The sequence below is a fragment of the Nasonia vitripennis genome (genome assembly GCF_009193385.2).
Source record: "Nasonia vitripennis strain AsymCx chromosome 4 unlocalized genomic scaffold, Nvit_psr_1.1 chr4_random0003, whole genome shotgun sequence".
Taxonomy (NCBI): Eukaryota; Metazoa; Arthropoda; class Insecta; order Hymenoptera; family Pteromalidae; genus Nasonia; species Nasonia vitripennis.
In genome coordinates, this window is record NW_022279638.1 from 2,085,001 (window position 1) to 2,102,428 (window position 17,428).

Genomic DNA, 17,428 nt, shown 5'->3' on the forward strand with positions numbered 1-17,428 from the left:
CGGGGCACATTGAAATGATAAGACTCTTTTTGTCTACTCGTCCCACTTTTCACGTAATAGCTGTAACAGAAACCTGGCTCGATGATAAAGTAACCTCGATTCCCACACTGACTAACTATACGCTACACAGTCGAGACAGAAACAGAAACGGTGGAGGAGTGGCCCTCTACATCCACAACACGCTGACTGCTACAATAATATCTTCATCCGACGGGATCTGGACGGGAAAGCCAGGCTACCCGGAGTATCTCTTCTGTGAGATCACTGCGAAGGGAGTCCCACCTATTTTCGTGGCGGTTGTGTATCGGCCACCACACGCGCCCTTCTTACAAGGAAACAATTTCATTGAACAGCTGAATAGTCACATGCACAACTACTCCACGAAAGTTATAATGGGAGATTTTAATGCAGATCAACTCTCCTCCTCAGAAGATGCCAAGTTCATCAAGGCCCTCATAGAAGAGAACTCACTCAAATCGGTGCCCTATGGTGCTACGCACCACAAGCAAAACTTTGACACATGGCTCGACCTCTACCTGGTCGACGAACAGGATTGCCTAATTTCACACTGGAAGACTGACTCACCATTCATAAACGGACATGACCTCATTACGGCTACACTCGACGTGCAAATTCCACGATAAGCACCTAGAACATACTCCTATAGAAATTACAAAGGCATCAGTGCTGAAAAACTAAACAACTACCTCAACACATGTGACTGGTCTACAATCGACACATCATCCCTTGACGCATGCATCAACACTCTCAACACCAACCTAACAAACGCCATCAATCAGCTCGCCCCATTACGGACTGTAACGTCAGGACCCACACGACACCCGTGGTTCACCTCGGCTCTTCGAGACCTTGTGACTGAGCGGGACAGACTATACATGATATTTCGCAGGACACGTCATCCTCGAGATCAACTTCTTTATACACAAGCAGTAAATAACGCACATAAGCAGGTCGAGGAAGCCAAACTGAACTAATATCACTCACGACTATCAAACATAACAGATGTAGGGGAAATCTGGAGAGAACTCGAGAAACTTGGAATCACCACCTCCAAGGAAACCACTCCATCTCGCTTCTCAACAGATGATCTTAAAAGATACTTCAGCGGGATATCCAATGATCCACTCGCCCCTTCTGTCGACGAACAACTGCAATCACTTGATAGTCTGGAATATCCTGTCCACTTCAGCTTCAGTGAGATTACGGAATCGGACGTGTTGGCCGCAGTTCAGCATTTCACCTCTCAGGCCAGGGGAACTGATGGCATCCCACAGGTTGTTGTCTCCAAGGCCATGCCAGTACTGGCGCCCATATTATGTCGTATCTTTAACCTGTCCTTGAGCGAGTCATGCTTCCCCTCGGACTGGAAAAGGTCACTGTTGCGTGCACTCAACAAAGTCAGTTCTCCAAAATCCACTACTGACTATCGTCCGATCTCACTCTTATGTTTTCTATCCAAGGCGCTGGAGTGGCTAGTACATAGGCAGCTTTCTCATTACCTGGAAACTAGGCTCTTGCTTGATGATCTACAGACAGGTTTTCGTACCGGTCACAGCACACAGTCCGGCTTAATAAAGCTGACTGATGATGTCAGGCTTGGAATAGACAAAAAGAAGGTCACACTTCTTCTTCTTTTTGATTTTAGCAAGGCGTTTGACACTGTGTGTCACGCCAAGCTCCTTAGAAAGCTAACCTCTTTCGGCTTTTCTAAGCAGGTCATCCGATGGATTGCATCTTATCTCAAGGTCAGACGGCAGGCCGTCATTGGTGACGACAATCAACTATCCTCATACCTTCCGCTCAATACGGGAGTCCCACAAGGATCCGTACTGGGCCCTCTACTTTTTGCACTGTACGTCAATGACATAAGCCTCTGCCTGGACGTGGATATTGCACATCTGATCTATGCGGATGACCTGCAGATCTACACCCAGTGCCACCTCGAGGAGCTTGACTCCTGTTCCGACAGAATGAGAGCTAATGCCGAGAGGATAAGGTGCTGGGCTGGGCATAACAACCTAAAACTCAATGTCCTCAAAACTAAGGCGATCGTCCTGGGCTCGCCCTACTATATCAATGCTCTACCTACAATGGCTAACACGTACATCAATATAGAGGGCGCCCGGGTCGATTTTGAATCTTCTGTGCGCAGCCTGGGGGTCGTGCTTGACTCCAAACTAACCTGGAAAGAGCACGTAACACAAATGTGTAAGCGTGCTCACTCTCTTATGTATAGGCTATACTTTTTCAGGAAAAGCACGAACCTCGGTCTGCGCAAACACCTCGTCCAGGCCCTACTGTTCCCGATCATAGACTACTGCTCACTGGTTTACTGCAACTTGACACAAGAACTCGACATTAAACTACTAAGACTGGTTAACACAGGTATACGTTACATCTATGGTCTTAAGAGGGGCGAGCACATCTCGCCTTACAGGCGCGAGCTGCAATGGCTCACCACTGCCGGACATAGGAAGTACTTTGCGGCCTGCTTCTTGCGAAACCTCTTTAACAATGCTAAACCATCTTATTTAATTGCCTACTTTGACTTCCACGTCGCACACCGTCCTGTGAGGGGTGAAGCGATACCGCTAGACATACCTCCTTTCTCGTCGGAGGCGCTGAGGAATTCATTTCACATAATCGCCGCATACGTTTGGAATTCATTACCCTCACGATTACGAGACATCATACCCATCAATCATTTCAAAAGCGAAGCTAAAAAATACTTTTTTAGCCTTGAAAATTCGTAATTCGTAATCATCCTCATAGCAAACCAAGCACTTACCTCTCATACAGTCTCATACATCACCATCATTAAACAAAACTACAAACACACACACACACACACACCTTCAAGCACACCTACACACATATCCTCAATCCAATTAAACTTTAAATTATGTATCGATATATACAAGTATTGTACAACACATTGTACAGCAAATAAATCTAATTTAATCTAATCTAATCTAATCTAATCTTATCTCTCTCTCTCTCTCTCTCTCTCTCTCTCTCTCTCTCTCTCTCTCTCTCTCTCTCTCTCTCTCTCTCTCTCTCTCTCTCTCTCTCTCTCTCTCTCTCTCTCTCTCTCTCTCTCTCTCTCTCTCTCTCTCTCTCTCTCTCTCTCTCTCTGGCGGCGCTGGTGGTAAGCTAAGCACGTACTCTATTTCGCTCTGCGCAATAATACTCGTTATTAATATTCTCTTTACTCTCTCGAGTAACCTTTTACAGCGGAAAAGTCTACCCAACGGCTCCTAAGCGTCAGCCAAAAAACTGCAATCCTTCTGCAATTTTTAAGAACCGGGAAGGATTTCCGCTAAAATTTGTACTACATAACCTCAATTATCCAGTGACGTGTTCTACTATCGTCGTGCTCCACCAGTCTCTGACTCTGTCATCCGCATCGTACCTGTAAGGCACAAGCTCAGTATTTTTAATCGGTACAGTGTCGTGAGTGGAGTGAAATCGTGCAGTGCGGTGTTTATAGACTACGAGAGTAGCTATAGCTATAGCTATATCTCTATCTCTCTCTATTCGGTACAACGTTGCCATTCGTTGTCGTTGCTAAACCGGAACTTTATTTTTCTGACACCAGAGGGCAGCACTCTCCGATCCAGAGAACTACAGTACAGTACAGCAGCTCCACCGCCAGGTAGCCCCGACACGGCGCTCGTAAACACGCACCCAAAAGAGCGTCCTGAAGGCTCTTATACTGAGACTACTCTGGTCACTGCACACTAACTCTCTTTCTCGATATGTCTGACGACCAACGTACTGAAGATCGACTCCTTGGTCCTACATCATGTAAGACCTGCACTAAGGTTATCGCTAAGGCAAATCCTCGCAAATGCGATAAATGTGGATGGCACTATCACGCTAGGTGCACGCCGACGCAGCCAATTTTCAATAACGGCGAGACAATCCAAGTCTGCCGTAACTGCCTGTTGGTTTCTAACCTCTTCCCTCCTGGTACTGTGAATTTCACTCCATCTTCACGCAGCTCAAGTCCTCTGCTTCAACCCTAGGGGGGCAACTCGTCAGCATCAACGACACGGTCTTCCAGTCCACAGCCGGCTGATACTACTATTCTCAATAAAATCCTAGAAAAGCTCAACAAACTTGATTCTATAGAGAAATTTCAAAACACCATGAAGAATGAAGCTGAGGAGAATGGTCGCCTTCTAGGGGAGAGAATGTCGTGATTGAAAGATCCTTGGAGCCTTTGGACGAAATTCCACGGCTAATGAACCGGGTGACAGTGGTGGAGGCTGATGTGGCGGTTCTGAGGGCTCAGCAGGTCGACATCAAAGGAAAGCTTGAGCAGTTACTTGCGAAAAGAGCTGGTCCCTCTACGGATTCTTCTTCGGCCTCGGCACTTGACCTTGAGACCGTTCAGCAACTCCGTGACTCTAATGCTAGGATCCAAGCTCAACTGGATAGAGTAGCATCGTCCCAGGCTAAACTCTCTGCAGAGCTGACAGAGAGAGATATTACCTCTGCTAGACCATTGATCAAGAGGGGAGCTGTTGGTGAGGATGATGCGGATTCTGTTTCTACTGCCGTTGCTGTCACCGAAATGCGTCCTACCCCTATTGCTGTGACTGTGTCCAGGACGCTGATGCGCTCGCTTATCTCGGCCAAAATTAAAATAAGGAAGCTACATACGAAACAGCTGTCTGCAGATCTTCTTCGTCATGCTCGCGTCACACTGCCACTCCCGGACTCTTTCATCAAGATGAATGAATACCTGCCCCCTGATGTACATCGTCTTGGCGTGGCTACAAGAGATGCAGCCAGGGGGATCGGCTGTACCACGTTTGTGAGGAATGGACGAATCTACATCAGGGCCAAAAATGAAGCCCGTGCCGTGATGATAACATCTGAGGAAGACCTCAAGAGTTTTTTAGATTCTCACACAAATTAACACCAAACACGCCCAGCCTGGGGGCTTCAAATCAACATCAACACCAACTAAAAAGTGTCTACCAAGGTAACTCTATCCGATGGTCTAAGAGCCTGCCATTTCAATGCTAACTCTCTCACGAGTCACATTGAGATGGTGAGGCTTTTCTTGTCCACTCAACCCCTTTTTCACGTGATAGCTGTAACCGAGACCTGGTTAGACGATAAGATCAAATATATCCCTTTACTCGACAACTACTCTAAGTACAGACGTGACAGAAACAGGAACGGTGGAGGTGTGGCTCTCTACATTCATCACTCACTCACAGCTAGCGTTATATCATCGTCTGACGACACCTGGTCGGGAAAGCCAGGAAAGCCGGAGTATCTCTTCTGTGAAATCTCCGCAAAGGGAGTCATGCCCATCTTTGTCGGCGTCGTTTATCGTCCACCCCATGCCCCTTTCATCCAAAGCAGTGATTTCATACAAAAACTAATTACACTCATGCATAATTATTCGACTAAGCTAATCATGGGCGATTTCAACGCAGACCAACTCTCCTCATCTGAAGATGCCAAGTTCATCAAGGCCCTCATTGAGGAGAACTCCCTTCAGTCGGTCCCCTACGGTGCTACGCATCATAAACAGGAGTCCGACACCTGGCTTGACCTCTGCTTAATTGATGAGTAGGATCGCCTGTTCTCACACTGGAAGACAGACACTCCTTTCATAAACGGACATGACCTTATCACGGCCACTCTCGACGTACGGATTCCACGCCACGTACCTAAAACATACTCTTACAGACACTACAAGGGAATCTGTGCTGAGAGGCTAAGGGACTTTCTTGGTGCATGTGATTGTTCATCGCGTTCTACGTGCTGTTGCCCCCGACTCTAGATTAATGGATCTTCCTTCTACATCGTCGTAAATTGGCGCGTCGGGATTATTGGAAGGGTTTTCTTCGTTCGATTGACGTTTAGAAGGTTTTGGCTTCTCTAGTTTTTTGTTACCCAAGTGTAGTAATAGTCGTGTCACCGAATTCCATATTGATCCTAGAATATTGATAGACCAACCGTATATACTATAAAGTGCATAACCGTGCAAGATTGTATCGATTAATAATTTAATTAGTCTGATTATCAAGATAATTCCTAATATCCCTGCACTTGCGGTGCCGAATGTGAGAAATTTTCCCCAAATGTGATTCCAAGTATTGTTAGCGAGTGATTCTAATAATTCTGGATCTAAAAATTGATTGATCGATATCCCTCTTCCTTGTATATTATTTCTGGTCAGTCCCAAAGCGACGTTATTCAGTACGGATGATCTTTCAAGAGAAAACATAATATGAGCCATTAGGTTGTTTAAATCCGATTCAGTATATATCCCGCTTACGGCTATTACTTTGGGCGTGATGTATTCCCATGTACTCTTGGTTTGCGGGCGCAATGATTTAGGAGCTATTATACTCGAGGGTGCAGGTAAAAATCAAAGTCAATAAGAGCTCATGTTAAACATTAGTGAAATGGCGCCACTACAACTTATCTGAGTACCGGCTTTAATTAGGATCCGCGTTCTAGGAGAAAGGAAGAAGTTTTCCTCTCCTCTTGTTACAGGTAACTGATTATAGCACTCTTTGATGAATAACTTGATGAATGAATAACTTCTCCCGCTATCACTGCCATATATCCGGGTTCTTTCATTAATCGAAACGCGAATTCGCCTGGAGCTTGTACTGTTATGGACAATGCATTTGTTAACATTCGTCTTTCAATTTCGCATTTATGTTTTAATAAATCGCATTTATATTTTAATAAATCATAATACATCTGACTGATTTGACTCTTAGTGTTTTTCAATATATACGAATTTTAAATTGACGTATGTGAATATATCCAAATGTTCTACTGGCGAATTTGATTTGGGTAAAAATGTTTCATCATCAAAATTTTCTTATATGAAAAGTTTAGGATGTTATGTTGGAATTAGATTGTGACCACAGACCTTTATTTCCCCGATACTATTTAAAGCGAATGTGATATCTTGCGTCTCTAACATATATGCAACTTGTTCGGATTTGTATTCTTTAGTTCTATTAGAATATCCCTTATATAATACGGTATACTTTTTGCTTCCGCATATGTCTTCTGGTAGCGGTTCCCAGAAAGCGTAGCCTTTTACAATGTCTCTACACTTAGTATCGGGTAATTAGCAACTCGAGATTTTCGGTTGACTTGATTTTTTGAAGTAGGTTAGAGACATTAAAATGGTTTTCATGAAAACCTAAATATACGAGATATGCCCATTCGTCCCAGATGAAATGTAATTCATTAATTCTTTCGAAATACATTCCCGTGTTATGTTCAATCAACTTGGGTATGACGTTAGGGGAAATCTTCTCATACCCGATTATACTACTCCAAATAAGTATAATAAAATAGAATCTTGTGTCCATTGTCCGTTTACTGAAAAGGGAAAACAATCCCTTAGTTTGTGTTTGTGTATAATATGTGTAATCTCCTCTTTCTTTCATTTCATTATTATTATTATATTAGGTATTATCTTTATAATTTGAATAATATTAGTAATTTACAGAGAGTAAAAGAGTTCATGCATTATGTGTAAATAAATATAGGGTTTTAAGTATTGTTGTTAAAAATAATCCCCCTTTCTTATCAAAAAAATTTCGAATTGACTCATTCTTTTTTTCGCTAGATTTTGAATTGCTTTACATTTTTAATTCTTGAATTTGGATAAATATACAATCTTGTATATATGAAAAAGGTAGATTGATATATATGTATTTACTTTTGTAAGGTATAGATTTATTATAAAAAAATTTCTTTCATTGATATATAATGATAATTATTCTCTTTTATTTCGTAAGACGTAAATAATAATTATAAGTATTGTATTTTATTTTGTAACATAGTTATATAATTATAAATGAATTCTTTTATTTTATAACTTAGATAATAATTGTAAGCAAATGTATAACAACTTAACTCAAAAGGGATCTTTCATTCTTTTTTGTCTTATTATTTAAATGAATTATGTTCTATTATGCATTCTTCTTGCAATAAACATATCACATCTTCGTTAGTGGTTGATGGAATTTGATAGGGGTCATTTATCTTCTTAGCTTGCCGAATTTGTAATCCTGCCAAGGTGATTTGGAAATTCGCATTTAGTTCTCTTCGATAAGGGTTCCGTGTCATTTGCATTAGTTGTCTAAATACTTCGAGGCATCCTTTTGCAGCTTGCTCGTAGATAACTCTTTGCCTTGGCCGGACTAATAAACTATATAGTTCTCGTTCTACTCCTTTCTTTCCTTCTTGTAGTTGCATTTGTACCAATGATCCTCTACAGTCGTAATATAGTGACAAGAGAGTAGTCTGTCTGTTTATGGCAAATTGATCTTTCGGATGCAATTCTCTTTTCAAATGGTCAAGTAATGCCATTCTACGTACTAGAGCTTTCTTCCCTTCGTTGCTGCCTCTGTAATTTAGTAAAGGCCTTTCAGGATCACTGTATAATGGAGCTCCTAATCCCCACATGAGTGCTAGTACTTCTTCATCATTGTCTCGGGCGGCTAATTCAACAGGTGAAAGGGCTTCTGTTTCTTTTTCTTTAAAAGTGGCCCCATGTTGTAATAAAGCTACTGCAGCTATTACGTTTTGTCTACGTATAGCTAAATATTGACTGCTTTTCCCGTTCTTACGATTGAGATCCTTTACTTTGGCCCCTTGGTCAAGTAAATGTTTTACAATATGATTATGATTTGCGATTATTACTATTTGTAGAGAGGAACGCCCGTGTCTCGTAAGAGCCTCACTGCTTCGTGTAAGAATCCCCAAGATCCTATGGGATTTCAATCCGTATACAGCCATCGAATGCCGATCATATCTTCCCTCTTTATGGTTGATTTTAGTGCTTTGACCGGGTTGATACGTGAGTAATAATTTCCCCATAGAGTGAGTATGGGATGGGTCGTTTGGGCTTTCAACGACAGTATTAATGGACAATAAGAACTTATCGGTTTAATCCCTGCATGGATAAGGTGTGTTAGTATGTCTTCTCTACCTTTTACTATTGCTTAACCAAAGATATCCAACTTCCTTTTTGTGATGATTGATTTGTCGACACCTTTCTCTAATAAAAACTTTACACCTCTTGCGTTTCCTGCTTTTATTGCCTGGATCACTAGGGTTTCGCCTTCTAAATTTGTTTCATTCCAACGGTTCTTGTATAAAATTGCCAGGTAAAAATACAGTTAATAATTTTCCTGACAATTCCTTGAAAAAGTCGAACATTCTTTCCCATATTAGTTCGATGTCGGACCGCCATAATAAAAGGTTCAGTTTTAATAGTTGAGTTGATGCTTCTTCTTTCATTAACTGGATGTATGTCCTGAGGAACTCTTCCTTATTTTCAACCTTCAGCCCTTCAATCTGGGTCTTATTTGCCTCTCTTTTCTTTATTGCACTTGACCTTCTTGACTTGAGTGCTCGACGATCGATTTGGCTGTTCCGAGTTAGCCGTACTACAAGTTGCTGGCGGGTGCTCGCTATCTCTCGGTGAGTTGAATTCCCTTTTAGTTTGTGGTTTATATATCTCTTTCTATTGTTTCTTTAATCTATATGAAATAGACTTTAATAATAGGCTATATTTTCTAATATAAGACTGGGGACTTGATCAAACGTATCAACCCTCAGTTCACTCTCCTTCTCTTCCCATCAAGTTCTTTTTTCAATTAATCTATCAATGGCTTTGGATATAATTCTATTAAAAAGGAAAATCTCCGATTATTATTTTTCTTTTCGTTCTGGCGGAAGGTGCATGACTTCGATACTCTTAGAAGTGACTTAGTCGATCGCTCTATTAGGTTCTTATATGTTACCCCTGGTGCTATGTAGAATTCACTCATAAGCTCCCATTCTTGACGAGCTCGTATGTATTCAACATAGATCCATGGATTGTACCGTAATAGAAAAAAAAACCGTATAATAGAAATAATACGTTAGGATCTTCCTTTTTTTCCTTTTTTTCTGAAACTTCTAGTGCCGAACAAAGAATTATTAATTGAGAAGTGATTCCAGGTAAGTGTCGTTGAGCTATATACAGAACGTAACTTCCCAAGGGATACAGTTCCACTCCATATTGCATTAACAAAATCATTTTATCATAATTATTAATTCTATAAGCAATTAAAAGCGCATGTTATCCCCAACTATCAGTAGCATCGATAGGATAAATACCCCTTTTGAGTAAAAGTTCGACGCTTTTAGTATTCCCTGATTCTACTGCCAGATGAAGCAAATTAGTATCTCCCCAAGTGCAATGTCGTAAAAATCGAGAGTTAAACAAAGAGTCAAGACAATATTCTGTGAGTTTTGTCTGGTCCATTAAGATACATTGATAAATTATTAATGCCATTTCGGTCGGTAACATAGATGGTGAAAGTTCTGTCAATAATCTCCGTGATTTTTCGTTATTCCCTCGTGTTATCGACATCCTGGCCGTTCTTGATATTTATCGGTAATTGGGCATCACGAACTGTGGAAAAAGGAGGGAAAAGGTTTAATCAATTAATAAATTTTACCTTATTTTATACTAAACTTATGAGTCCTTTTCATTTTTTTTCCTTTATTTTTATTTTATCATTATTCTTAATAAATGTATATGTACATATTGAATTATAGGATTTCTTAGTTATTCTTAAGACTAAATGATACGTAATTTGTTAAAACTAATATTTTCTAATTTCATTAATATTTTCTTTTTTTATAATTGTACGAACGCACATATTAGAGTATAAGGAAGTGTGGAGTAATATGATTTGTGTTTATTTTACAGCTAAATGATAAGCAATTAATTCTATAACAAGGTCAGAAAGTTTATTGGAATTAACATTTTGAAGTCTTTTCTCATGGCCTATCTAATTCGCTCTTTTTTTTAATAATTTTCTCAGCGCTTGTGAAATATCCAAATGGAAAATAGGGATGCGCTTTTGAATTCGATAAGCTGATTCGAGAAACTAATTCTGATATGTCGAAACGGTATTTTTTGTTTGGACAATTTAAGGAGTGTTTCCATTGTTTTTTCTACTAAGTTTGTACATGAAATTTCTCGAAGGATGCGCGTTTCTTTCATTCGAAGCTATTCTTGACAGGATTTCGTGTAAGTCTCATAGTAGTTGGGGTAAGGATTTAGCGATTCGTTTGTTATTTTATTCAAGAAAATTTAGGAATTATTAATTAATCGAAGGAAGAGTCTACTGACTAGGGTTCTAACAACATTACGCATGCAATTTTTATTCATTTAAATTTTATTAATATTTCATCGTGATGAAATTTCTAGTCCTTATAATAAAAATGTATTAATGTAACTTAATTAAGAAGTAATTTGTTAGATATACATAACATGGACATAGGTATACACACGCATACACACTATTACGCATAATAATATCATTCTGACACATTCCTTAGGTTGGCCTTGTGTCCTTGCCCTCGCGATAACGGCACAGGCTCGCGTTACTCGAAACTCTGACCCCGAGCGCCGCAATGCATGCTCCTCTCTCTTGACTTTTCTTTTACGTTCCTTTAAGGGGGGTGGAGTAACCGGGATTTTTCCTAATGAATTGATTGGTTCTTTTCTATTTTTAACGATCTCCTCTCTTCTTTGGCATTCCCACTTTGTCTCTGAGGTTTAATTTTTGTGAGCTCGGGCAATTAGTTTCTTCGCAGCTCTTGATCCCTCAGGTTAAACAGTTCCAAAAGTTGCATTTTAAACTCTTCTTGTGCATGTTGTGCGATAACTGTCACGTTGCGGTGATCGGTTTTAAGACTTGTGATTTTTCGGTGTGCAGTGAAGTGTGACAGTAATCCCTCTTGCCTTGCAACTACTTCGTTTGTCGACTTTGCACCACTATGAATTCCTTTTAGCGCTTTATTATTTCTTTTGAAAATTATGCAATGGAGCAGGACAAGCTTGAGAAGCTAATTCCTAATTGCTCTAATGGTCGGGTTAGAGCGAAATCTCCTGAATATTATTGCGAATTCATAAGTATTTATCTCTTTTTCTCTTCTTTCCTTTTTTCTTTGATAAAGCTTAAAATAAGAGAACTTGCTAATCTCTTTTTCTTTTTTTTTCTTTGTACAGGTTCAAACTATTGTACCCTGTATCGCGGGAGAGTCTCCGTATTTTTTTTAAACAAGTTTTTGCAAATTTTAAACAAGTTCTTGCCACACTGCTAATCCAACGATTCATATGAAATGTTTCGTCTGTCGACAATCGATGAGTCAAGCAACTAGAGTGGTACTACACCCTACCTATTTGGGAATACGGGTAAATTTGGCATGATTTCTTTATTCTTTTATACTTTAAAAGTAATGCTCTTTATTTTCTTTTGATTCTAGCATGCCTTTCCGTATTGTATGCCGTCAGACGGCTGTTCGCCCATAGGATTTGTCCCCAATTTGTGGGTATTTTGTCACGAGCCGTGCCATTTTTCCGTTTGTAGTAATATGCATAAGGTCTGCGAAGTCTGTGGTTTTAGTCTTGATGAAGTACCCGATCTTATAAGATGGCAAACGACTGGTGTACGTATATTTGCCCCTTTCTCCTGTTGTATTTATTGAGTACATTAACTTTTTTTATATGTATTTTCTTTTATTAATTTGTGCTCTTATTGTTTAAGGAGAGGATCAAAGGCTTTCATTTGGGAGAGAACACAATGTTCGCGCGTGATGCCAGGATGTATGATCGTCCCAAAATCCTGGGCTTGGATCCATTTACCGTATCCGAATCGGTTAAACGCTAGCCGAAACGGGATTAATTCGTTCAATGGATACGCAGAATACATATATATATATATATATATATAGACACACACACACATGCACGCACACACACACACGCGCGCACATATACATATATGTCTATGAAATATGAAAATGAAATTTTCTTTTAATCCTAATTTTGAACATAATTCTCTAAATATATATAATTTAATATATACTCTTGTTATTTGAAATTGCCTAATATATTAATTCCCATTTCGATTTAAAATTTGTCAAATTTCATAATTTCTACTTTTTTCTTTCCATTCTGGACTTCTATACTTTAGTTTTCTTTGAAATTTTTGAGATTTTAAAATCTTTACCACTAATTTAACTGCTCGTTTACTCAATGATCATTATAAAGGTGCTAAATTTTTAATAATTAATTAGAAAAATACAATATCTCTTTTAATTTCATAAACAACGTAACATTTTTTTTTTTCGATTTTCGATGTATAGTCATAGTTAAAAATTTTTATGTTTCGAGATTGTCTAATATTCATCCTATTGATAACCTTCAAGAGTATATCGAATTTCTTTTTCTGACTCAAGTACAACCAGATATTGAATTTGGTTGTGGTATTAAGACAAATAACACAAATTTCTGATAGTATTAAATAATTAACGAATATTTTTTTGTAAGAGTACGCAATGAATTGAGGTTACGACACGGTGTGTCAGGGAGTTGCACTCATAGAAAAAAGGAAATTTCCGTCGTTAAATTTTGCAAAATATCATGAAAAGTATCAGTATATTAGTGCGTTCAGGATTCGAGATCCTGCGATAAAACTGAGAAAACCCGACAGTCGCTTGTAGCGCGTGTGGTTAAATACGGCTGATTTATAAGGAGAGAGCTGAGCTGCGCGAGTACGGCAGCATGTGCGGTGCAGAGCGTGTGGTGAGGGAAAGGGACCCGTCGCAGCATTCATGTCCATCGGTCTGTGGCACTACCGTAGCGGCTGTCACTCACTTCAATCTTCAGTAACTGACGAACTTGCAGAAATATGCACAGAAAGGAAATGTCTAGATGATGATTTTTCTTTCATTGGTAGTCTATTTTCACTAATGCAGTATCAGGATAACTATTCTGACTATGCCGATTTTGTTATCGTATTTAAAATCGCTATTGTATTTAACATTTGCCTATTTAACGTTCAGTTTAATTTTAGAAGAATGTTCAAATATTCGATGAAAAGATACGACACGCAAGCTTTATCATTTTGTTTCCAATTTAAAAATTTTATATAATTTGAAGCAATGTCGAGATTTCAATTTTTAAACGTTGCTCACTCGATGAATTTTGTTGAATTCAGATTAATTGTTGATAAGATAAACTTTGAAGAACTCAAATGATTCTATACGATAGTCATTATTTAATGCTCTTATAAGCCATCCCAAGAGAATTACTTACTAAGATCAAGTTAAATTAATATAATTTATCGAATAATAAGTAAAACCAAAATATACTGATTATTGTATTTACTTTTAAAGAACTCATATTAACAGATAACAATATCAATCAAAATTTTATGAAAACAGTATAATATTTTTCCTTATGCTTATTTTTGATTCGGCTCAATATATGATATTCGTACGCGATTAACATGTACTACTTTAAATTTATTTGTTTTTAATTGTATTTTAATATTACCATTGCGTAGAATATCTACTACTAAATAAGGACCTTCATATTGGTATTTTAACTTATGAATTTTCCCTCCTTTTAATAGCCAAATATAGTCGCCGATTTTAAAATTTTGCGGATTTGCGTTGCGATTATAGTAATATTTAGCTCTCTATTTCGCTGCAATCAATTTCTTGCGTGCAATATCTTGAATGTTATTTAACCGAGTTGTCAATTCGATAATATAATCCGAATACGTACGTAGTCTTCTGCTTCTAACGGGTCGCTCGACGGGGCGAGTTGTTCATGCAACGATGTATTATATGAAAAAGCGGCCATTTCCAATCATTGATCCCACTGCGCGCTTGTGAAATGAATTGTTTGAGATATTCGCTAAGAACATGATGACTTCTTTCGAGAGAACTGTTTGTTTGAAGATGAAAAGCCGTAGTTTTAAACTGAGTTATCCAATATCTTTTCGCGACTCGTTTCATTAGACTACTTAGAAAATTCGTCCCTTGATCGGTTAAGATCGCGAGGGGAGCGACAAAAGTGCAAATGAATTGCTTAATCAAAGCGTCTGCTACTGATCGCGCCGTGGCCTCTTTAAGTGCTATCGCAAGGGAGTATTTAGGTAGACAACATTGTATGGTCAATATATTGTCATGGCCGTCTTCGATCCTTAGGAAGGGTCTAACTAAGTCCATGGCAATCTTTTCAAAGGGTAGGACAGGTGTATCGGTTACAACCATGCGATTTTTGGTTTTGACCGGAACTAATTTTTTTAATTGGCAAGATAAGCATTAACGGGTATACATTTGTATGTCGATTTTCATATTTTCCCAATAAAATGTTTGCTTTATGCGTTTATAAGTTTTATTTACACCTTCGTGCCCACCTACAGTGGAGCAATGAGCTTCCTCGATAATTTTTACACAGTCGCTTAACCGTGGATAAGTAATCGTGCCCTTGCAAATTATTATCTTAACTTTCAATCCTTTCAACACGTTTCCGATTTAATCAATTACATCATCCCAACGTACATTCTTAATCGAAACTTAATTTTAGAGATGCTTTCGCGTTCGACTCCCCGTAATATTATGATAAAGTGATGTCGATTACTTTTTGGCATTACTCTCAATTCTTCCAAGGACAAATTATGTAATCGCGGTACTCAACTCGATCTGCCAGGAGTCACGATCCCTGATCACAAGGCTCGTTCGTAGAAGATAAGAAGTATAGATAGTTATCATTCTGCATAGACAATTGTTCACGACTCGCTGCTAATTACTATAACCCTTGCGACGTTTCTGAAGATTACTATGTAAATTCATTTCTTCGCGCGCGGAGTGATCGAAAACGTTAGTTTCTTTACTTATGGATAATTCATTGTTGATAATATTTTCGGTTTTGATGTTTTCGGAATCGCCAGGCTCTTGCGTGACTTCTTCCGCGTTTGGAAAATCCTTAACTGTCTCGCTTAACTTAGAGTTCGCTCTCGTTTTTCCTACTTCGCTTATCTCTTTATTACTTTTTTCTATCCCTAAGTTCCATGGTCCCTCCGATTTTATTGGTAATTTTTCTCCGAATGTCTCTATAGTTCGGCCACTCAGTTTCCCTGCACGTGTTTGTGTCATTCGACCCGCCGTCATTTCGTCCGTCTCGGATGCACTTATCTGTGTAATCTCTCCCGTGTCCGTCTCTACAATATTATCCGCATTTCCACTAATATGCAATACCGATTCTGCCGTTTCATCTATCGGATTTTGAGAAAGTGCGTCAACATTAAGATTCATTCGACCTGGTTTAGATACTATGTCAAAATTTTAATCAAATAATTTTAATCTCCATCGCGTTGCACGTGAGTCTGGGTCGCGAGAATCTTTCCACCAGCATAATGGCTGATGATCGGTACAAATAGTAATTTAGTGCCCAACAAATAATGTCTAAAATGGCGAATACCGAAAACCATGGCTAACGCTCCTGTCGAATAAGTGTCGTAACAAGTTTCAACGTCGTTCAATACTCGGGAAGCATACGCGATCGGGCGGTCTTGGTCTATAGAGCCTTGAGAGAGTACGGCTCCGACGCAGGTTAACCTTGCGTCTGTAGTGAGTATAATGGGTTTTGAAAAATCAGGGAATGTTAATACCGGTTTCTTACATAACTTTTCCCGTAATATATCGAAACCATTTTGTGCTTTATCATTCCATTCAAAAGGCACATTTTGTTTAAGTAAATTGCTTAAGGGTTTAGCTATTTTTGAAAATCCATCAATAAATCTCCGATAATAACCGGCTAGTCCTAAGAATTGTCGTATTTTTTTAACGGTTATTGGTCGCAGAAATTTTCTTACGGCTTCTACCTTCTTAGGATTCGAGCAAATTCCCTGATTGCTTATTAAATGTCCGAGAAAACTTACTTTTGTACAAAGAAAGTCACACTTATCAGGTGATAGTTTAAAATTTGCGGCTTTTAATCTTCTTAATAATTCCGCGAATTTGTAGTTATGTTCTTCTACCGTTTTCGCGTATATAATTATATCGTCGAGGTAAACGCATACATCCAAAGGGCCAGAATTTAATTCTTCTTCGTCTTCAGGTGAGATGGGCTGTGGGTTCACGGGTTTCTCGTCTTCTTTCATAGGCCTGTTATCAATGATTCTGTTTATATATCGCATACACGTAGCTGGCATAGAAGTTAGACTTTGAGGGCAAACGTTCCACTCGTAAAATCCTGCGTTTATTACAGTGAAGGCAGTTTTATGGCGATCATCGAGATGTAAAGGTATTTGATAATAGCCCGACATGAGATCTAACACAGTAAAATATTCCGAACCGCCGAGTTGATCGAAAATATCTTGAATGTTCGGTAAAGGACAGTTATCAGCTAAGGTAACTCCATTCAATTTGCGATAATCTAAAACAATTCGATATCTCGGATTACCGTGACTGTCGCCCTTTTTTCGCCAACATCAAAGAGGACTATTGTTATCTGAATAAGAAGATAAAATCAGTGTACTGTCTAAGA

General features: G+C 39.0%; 2 protein-coding genes across 17 annotated transcripts in view; both read left to right on the forward strand.

Annotated features, from left to right (window-relative positions):
• LOC100119218 (disks large 1 tumor suppressor protein) overlaps nt 1-17,428 on the forward strand; it is a 1,703,670-nt gene that overhangs the window by 1,104,827 nt on the left and 581,415 nt on the right. The gene's annotated exons all lie outside the window — the stretch shown is intronic.
• On the forward strand, nt 12,153-12,968 carry LOC116417054. Its single transcript, XM_031928142.1, has 3 exons — nt 12,153-12,280; nt 12,352-12,534; nt 12,633-12,968. Exons 1-3 carry the CDS (start codon nt 12,203-12,205, stop codon nt 12,753-12,755), a joined length of 384 nt encoding a protein of 127 aa, XP_031784002.1. The 5' UTR covers nt 12,153-12,202; the 3' UTR covers nt 12,756-12,968.